This window comes from Choristoneura fumiferana, chromosome 16 (assembly GCF_025370935.1).
Source record: "Choristoneura fumiferana chromosome 16, NRCan_CFum_1, whole genome shotgun sequence".
NCBI classification, from domain to species: Eukaryota; Metazoa; Arthropoda; class Insecta; order Lepidoptera; family Tortricidae; genus Choristoneura; species Choristoneura fumiferana.
This window is the reverse complement of record NC_133487.1, coordinates 18,197,063-18,204,467: the sequence shown is the minus strand read 5'-3', so window position 1 is coordinate 18,204,467 and position 7,405 is coordinate 18,197,063. Positions and strand designations below refer to the sequence as shown.

General features: G+C 37.4%; 1 protein-coding gene across 1 annotated transcript; it reads left to right on the top strand.

Annotated features, from left to right (window-relative positions):
* The first annotated feature begins 2,294 nt into the window (after nt 1-2,294).
* Nucleotides 2,295-6,894, top strand: LOC141436078 (E3 SUMO-protein ligase ZBED1-like). Its single transcript, XM_074098923.1, has 4 exons — nt 2,295-2,593; nt 3,920-4,190; nt 5,008-5,221; nt 5,299-6,894. Exons 1-4 carry the CDS (start codon nt 2,370-2,372, stop codon nt 6,621-6,623), a joined length of 2,034 nt encoding a protein of 677 aa, XP_073955024.1. The 5' UTR covers nt 2,295-2,369; the 3' UTR covers nt 6,624-6,894.
* The last annotated feature ends 511 nt before the right edge of the window (nt 6,895-7,405 follow it).

The following is a 7,405-nucleotide window of genomic DNA, read 5'->3' as shown; positions in this document are numbered from 1 at the left end:
CCGAAGACCCGAGAACAAACATTCATATTTTTCATACAAATATCTGCCCCGACACGAAAATCGAACCCGGGACCTCAAGCTTCGTAGTCAGGTTCTCTAACCACTAGGCCATATGGTCTTAAGTCCTGTCAGATCCAGACAAGAACTGTCAGTGTAAGCCTTAAATCGAGACAAGACGTCCTTAGAGTTCGTGCGCTAAGCCACCTACTAGAGTCTACGGCATAGACAGACACGGTGTAACTATAAGGGTTCCGTTTGTGCCATTTTGACTACGGACCTCTCAGTGTTAAGATTAAGGCTTTCAAAGGGAAGGGAGCGTCACAAAAGCTTGAAGTGTGCCGTTCATAGCGGATTACCATTCAGTAGTGTAGCATCATCTCACGAGTAACCTAGTGCACTGTCTCTCTTATGGATGGGTTATATACTTGCTAAATCGCGTACCAGGGCTTAAAAGTACGTCCACCTTCTCATACCAGATGCAGAAACCAGGTACCGTAAACTGCTTCAACTTTGCCCTCTGGCCCCAACATTGCCTTATTCGATTTAGAGTGTATAACTAAGCACTCTTATAGGTTTTAAAACTTTTATTTTCACGGGAAATATTATTACGGGGGATAAAAGTTTAAAACCTAGAAGGGTGCTAGTTATCGACTCTAAATCGAATCAGGCAATGTTGGGGCCAAAGGGCAAAGTTGAAGCAGTTTACGGTATCAAAATACTTTCAAAGTATTTTCTGTCCAACGCAACGAGTCGAATACTTGCTTCAATTAAATAAGTAATTGAATAAGTTTAAATTAAACCTTGTTGATATACAGATAAAATTCAAAATATTCCAATCAAGACGTAAAATACTTTGAAAGTATTTTATTTCACGTATAAGCACAATCTGAACCTTATGTCAGGGGCCTGACAGTTTAGTTCATTCATCGACGTTGTAGCGCTGCCATTTTATGATATTATTACAATCTGTGGACCGCCGCCATTTCTTTGCTGTCATGTCCTTACCCGTCATTGTGTTTTAAACATTGAGTTGAGTGCGGGTATTCTCTTGCGTTCTCCTCCCGTTTTGGTCGAGTTGTAGTTCCATGAGTAGCCATCCTCCTCTGTTTAACAATACAATACTCTACTAGCTGAGATCGGAGAGATAAACTCAAGGTACAAACGGTAGATAGAAATGCCCATAATCTGTCTATGGGAAGTACTCGTGTAGGTAGAGTCATCCACGATGACGCGTGTATGATTCTTATTACAATGTCATTATTTGACAAAATCACACGTCTTCGTGGATGGCACTAGGTATACTTAATATTATTTTTATTCTGTACTATGTATGATACGTACATAAGCATTAATTTTACAATATGCTTTAGGTTCTCGGTTAATATTATCTTCTTGACAATAGATTTGAAATAAAATACCTATTCGCTATATGTTAAGTACCTATATATATACCTAATACCTAACTATTAAAATACACTAGGTAGGTAAGTACACTTTAAAAAAAAACTGTTTCTCTGAAAATTATTTCTGTTCAAATTACATTGCTTAACTTCTAATCTTTATTTAATTAATATTTTATTATTACCATTGTTAATTAAAACTATACTAAGTATACATGACGTACAGTATTAATTAGGTAAGTAAATTAACTATTATTATTACTTACCTATCTTGCAATATTTACAGATTTTGTGTTACCATTCACAATTGATTATAATGGGGCTATATTTTAAAGGTAATTTTAGCAGGTAACCTACCTAAATACTGACAGTTAAATAAATAAATAAATATCACGAGACAATTCACACCAATTGACCTAGTCCCAAAGTAAGCTTAACAAAGCTTGTGTTATGGGTACTAAGCAACGGATAAATATAATTATACTTATAGATAGATACATACTTAAATACTTAAATACATATTAAACACCCAAGACCCGAGAACAAACATTCGTATTTTTAAATACAAATATCTGCCCCGACACGGGAATCGAACCCGGGACCTCAAGCTTCGTAGTCAGGTTCTCTAACCACTAGGCCATCTGGTCGTCTAACACTCGGTTGGTAAATTCTTCATCGATCCGCTTTAATAAAATCGTGCTCGGCGCTGCGGCTCGCTTCGTGCTTATACTCTTTGGTGGCGACGGCGAGCGACTGCCGGCCCGACCGACCTTGGCGTCGCGCCGCCGCCGCTCCAAGCCCGTCCCCCGCGCCGCCGCCGCCGTCACCCCGCGGCGCGCCGACCGCCCGCTTCTACCGACAGAGCAAGCGAATAGCGCCAGTGAGAGACAAAAGACCGGGGTGAGAGGACTGGACTCGCGCTCGCATCGCATCGACGCCATTTTGACGCTACTTCTCGCGCGCGCCACGATGGATAAACTAACGGCGGTTACCAAAATAAAAGTTAGCAGTTTCACAATTAATACGTGTTTCGATGTGAAAACAAAGAACAAGTCTAGTTTTTGCTGGCGATATTTTGGTGATTTGATTTTGAAGGAGGATGGTAAAATGAAGCATGTTATGACTGGACAGGTTTTCTGCAATGCTTGTTTGACTCAAGCGCAAGAAAGCAACGAGGATATATCGTTTGGATTGTAAGTAAATACCTAACTACTTACTAACTTACTTTTACTCTAAATTCTATGTTTATTTAAGTATTCTTACACTGTCCAGGCCACTCGGTTGTGGAACTCCCTACCGATAGACTTAGGGCGTGCAAAGTCCTTGCCTATCTTTAAGTCTATGCTTATGCTTAGAGAGCACTATCACTATCTGTCATCTTGCGTATGAGTGTTATAGTTAGCTTATTTATATTGTTATGGTATCTATCTATCTGTTTAGAATTGTTGTGTACTTATGTGTATTGTATGTGTTAGTTTTATGTATTCTTAATACTGCTCTAATCTACTGTAAATTGTACCACCTGCTAAAATTTATTCCTTACTTCTGTCCATTGTAAAGGTTGCCTGGAAGAGATCGCTCTGAAGCGATAAATGTATATAAAATAAAATAAATATCACGAGACAAGTCACACCAATTGACCTAGTCCCAAAGTAAGCTTAGCAAAGCTTGTGTTATGGGTACTAAGCAACGGATAAATATTATTATATAGATAGATACATACTTAAATACATATTAAACACCCAAGACCGAGAACAAAGATTCGTATTTTTCATACAAATATCTGCCCGGCGGGAATCGAACCCGGGACCTCAAGCTTCGTAGTCAGGTTCTCTAACCACTAGGCCATCTGGTCGTATATACTTGTGTTTTCTGTACTGCTTACTGTGTTGGTGTGCAATAAAGAGTTATTGTATTGTATTGTAAATATATCTACCTACTTACTAACGTTTAAAGGTATACTTGAAATTTAATATTATCAACGAAATCTAACTTTTTGAATGCTCCGTATGAAATTCAATCCCAAATCTTCTGGTTATACGCACCAAGTTGGTAAAGTGGGGGCACCAGTCCTGGACAGGAACCAATAATGTACCGAATAACTCATTTCTTAAATGGAGTTTAGCTCGTCATGTTTCGGGCTAATCTGTACCCCTTCGTCTTCGGAGCAACGCGACTCAGCGGCGCGTGCGGCGGTGTGCGCGTGTTGCAGCAGCCGCTGAGTCGCGTTGCTCCGAAGACGAAGGGCTACGGATTAGCCCGAAACATGTCGAGCTAAACTCGATTTAAGACGTGAGTTATCCGGGTCATTATATTTAATATTTGTTTGTTTTTTTTTACTTTGCTACATTTTTTTTAATTTTCTATTTTAGTTGCAATGTAAGTAGGTAAAGTGTCACTCTTTTGCATTCCCAACTGCTCTTTATTTTGCTCGAAATTGTATTTTAAATGTTGTAAGTATTATTAGGTATTAATAAAAATATTTGTAGTCAATATCCTTTTTCAAAACTTTATTACAGGGTTAAAATTAAATACTACGCAAGAACCGTCAGTACAGGCAATCTTAACAGACATTTACGGGACAGTCACAATATAAAAGAAGAAGAAAAAGTAGCTGAAACACTCAAAGAATTTATCAATGCACATCAACTAGCGAAAACAGCTACAAGCTCATCTAAATTAAAAAAGAAAGATTATGTAACACTTGCCAAAGACATGGCTATCTGGTGCTGCAAGTCACTAATGCCATTCGATTCAATCTCAGATGAAGGCATGAAAGATTTTTTTCAAGTAAGTTTACTAATCTTCTATAATACCTAAAGATATTTTTTCCATGGTGGTATTTATTATTAATTTATGCTGAATTATATATCAAGGTACTCTTTAGAGTTCCGTACCTCAAAAGGAAAAAACGGAACCCTTTTAGGATCACTTTTTGTCCGTCTGTCTGTCTGTCTGTCAAGACCCTTTTTCTCGGAACGCATGGAAGTATCAAACTGAAATTTATATCAAATACTGAGGTCTACTGTCCCTTGGAGCTGAGAATAAATCAAGCTACTAAGCCAACGCAATCAAAAGATGCAAGCAGCCGTTTATGCTTTTCCGCAAATTTTCGAAACTCGCATGGGAATCAAAACCTACTTCCCGTGAACTCAGAATCTTGAAATTTGGTATGAATGTAGATATTATAACACAACCAACTGGAAAAGTCTGAAAATCTTGATTTTTTTGTCTGTAAATATCAAAGACCAATATAATCTGACCCCACACTTGGTACATTTTGCTTAAGAGTAGGGCTCTGCATACACTAAATGTGTTAAATCACTCGGAAAAAGCGAGAAATATCTTCAAGGCACGATTTCCGTTTACTTACATATATATACATGTGTACGGAACCCTCGGTGCGCGAGTCCGTCTCGCACTTACCCGGTTTTTTTATCTAAAGCAAAGCAGAGACGAGACAAATTACCTTTGTCATGACATGAGACAGAAAAGAAGCGAGATATTAATAATATGTATTAGACAAAGATGAAGTACTTATGTCTCGTCTCGTTGGCGTAGCCTTATATAGATTATTTACAAATACAATAAACTGCATTTGTTTCAGAAATATAAAATCATTGGGGCAAAAGAAGATATTCCCTCCAGAGACGCTGTTTGTCGTACTGCTCTTGATTCAATATATGAAAGCTTGTTAGAAAATGTGAAAACGCAAATCAACGTCGAAGCCGATAATCATGCAGCTGTTACATTTGATTTGTGGACCGATCATTATAGACGCTTGAATTACATAACATTCAGACTTTATTATCTAACAGCAGGTTAGAAAATCTTCTTTAATTTCCACTATCAACACAAAATAGCCTTAAAGACTGACCCTACTTCTTTCTTGTTGCAGATTTTGAACATAAATCATTCACACTGTGCACTAAAGTCATTGACGGTAAAAAAACGAGTGAAAAAATTCAAACTGCCTATAATACCGCAATGAGAAGCTTTGGTCTTCAAGAAAAAAAAATTCACTCCGTGACAAATGCTGGATCAGAAGTCAAAAGTGCTGTTTCGCTCTTAGCTCTTGACAACCATTTGTGTCTAGGGCATGCATTAAACATTCTTATTACAGTAGATGGAATTCGCAGTGTAAAAGAATTAGACGAATTTGTTAAGAAATGCAAACGAATCATCGAAACAATACAACATCATTTGCCGGAGTTAGACAAAGATGCTGTTGAATTTAAAATTGAATTTATTAGTTCATTGGAACAAGTATCTGAACATTTAGAAAATGATGATAAAGAGCCGCTTGATTATGAAGAGAAAATACAAGGAGGCAAAAATAACATGCTAAGTATGGTAGCTTCACCAACCCGCTGGTACATTATTCTAGCAATGCTGGAATGCTTAGCATTAGGTAACAGAGATTCCATTAACATAATTCTATCACAAGTTGGTAACCAAGATTTAAAAATCTACCCACGAGAGTGGATTTTATTAGAAGACGTCATCAAATTTCTAACCAAATTTCGCGAAGTCATAGAAATGATAACATCACAAAAAACTGCGTCCCTTAATCTCGCAATGGTGTTTCATTTAGAAATCAAAGACATGCTCAACTCTTTGTCTGACGAAGAATCATTAATAATGCTATCGGTTAAACATAACATGTTGGAGAAATTAGAAACAAGATTCCCTGTTACGGATAAAATTGTTGCTGCAGCAATGTTAGACCCTAGGTTCATAAGCTTGAGCCAAATTGATACGTACCTCACCCAGAAGAAGACTACTCGTGCTGATTTTCTCGCTGGATACATTAAAGCACAACCACTCGCTACTTCAGACGGGTCCCCAGTATTTGTTGCATGTGGAACTTATTCTACTGAATCTCTTTTGACTAGGCTTTCAAAAAAGCATAGCATTGGTGCTTCAAATTCGAACGTAGATTACGATTTTGACGAAACAGAAGGAGAGTGTCGAAAATATCTAGCGACAGCAATTGCTGAAGAATTCCGAGGCGATGACATTCTTCTGTACTGGCACGCAAAGAAGAGTTCTTTTCCGTTGTTAAGTGAAGCTGCCAGGGCTCTATTGGCTATCCCTGCTACCAGCACACCCAGTAAGCTCATCTTTTCAGAAGCTGGACTAACATTGAATGCAAAAAAGACCCGATTGGTTCCATCATGCATGAATAAAATTATGTTTATTCATGATAATTACAACTGCTAAGAAGCTTTGAAGCCTATGGACAAGGTGTTTAATTCTTATGTACAGCTACGCGATTGTGGCAAAACCCAAAAGGAGGGTTATGTTTTAGACCTCTATGTTTTATATCTGTAAGGAAACGGTAATGAGAATTGTAAGTTACTATTGCAAGTGCCTACAGTATTTTTTATTGATAACAATATAAAAATAATAAATAAATGCGATTACTTATCATCTTCCTGTACAAAATTCGTCGAGACTTTTGTATCTATATTTGTTTAATAAATGCTACTTAATCCGCACTTATCTCATTTTTATTTATCCCTAAATTATTATAGCAGAATTGGCCAAGTGGTTAGAGAACCTAACTAAGAAGTTCGACATCCCGGGTTCAATTCCCGGTCAGGGCAGATATTTTATGAATAACACTAATGTTTTTCTCGGGTCTTCGATGTTAAATATGTATTTTAGTATGTATTTATCTATATAAGTTTATTTATCCGTTGACTATTATCCATAGTACAAGCTTTGCTTAGTTGGGACTAGGTCAAGTGTCAAGTGTCCCATGATATTTATTTTATGCCCGAAACTTGTCGGGCTAAACTCTATTTAAGACGTGAGTTATCCGGGTCAATATATTTAATATTAGCGAGTCTCACGGTAGTTTCATGTTCAATAATTCATTCGATGATAAAAAAGGCACAATGCATTTTTTTTATGTTAACGAAGGTATGTATAAACAAAAAGGGCTCTCTTTCAACTTATACCCTTTTATGACGTTTGGGGACTAAAGAGATGCCCTTATT

Excerpts from the sequence above, each read along its gene's own strand:
- LOC141436078 (XM_074098923.1), top strand. The coding sequence starts at position 2,370 with ATGGATAAACTAACGGCGGTTACCAAAATAAAAGTTAGCAGTTTCACA. Across the intron at positions 4,191-5,007 it reads GCATGAAAGATTTTTTTCAA|AAATATAAAATCATTGGGGC; the intron begins GTAAGTTTACTA and ends CATTTGTTTCAG. Across the intron at positions 5,222-5,298 it reads ACTTTATTATCTAACAGCAG|ATTTTGAACATAAATCATTC; the intron begins GTTAGAAAATCT and ends TTCTTGTTGCAG.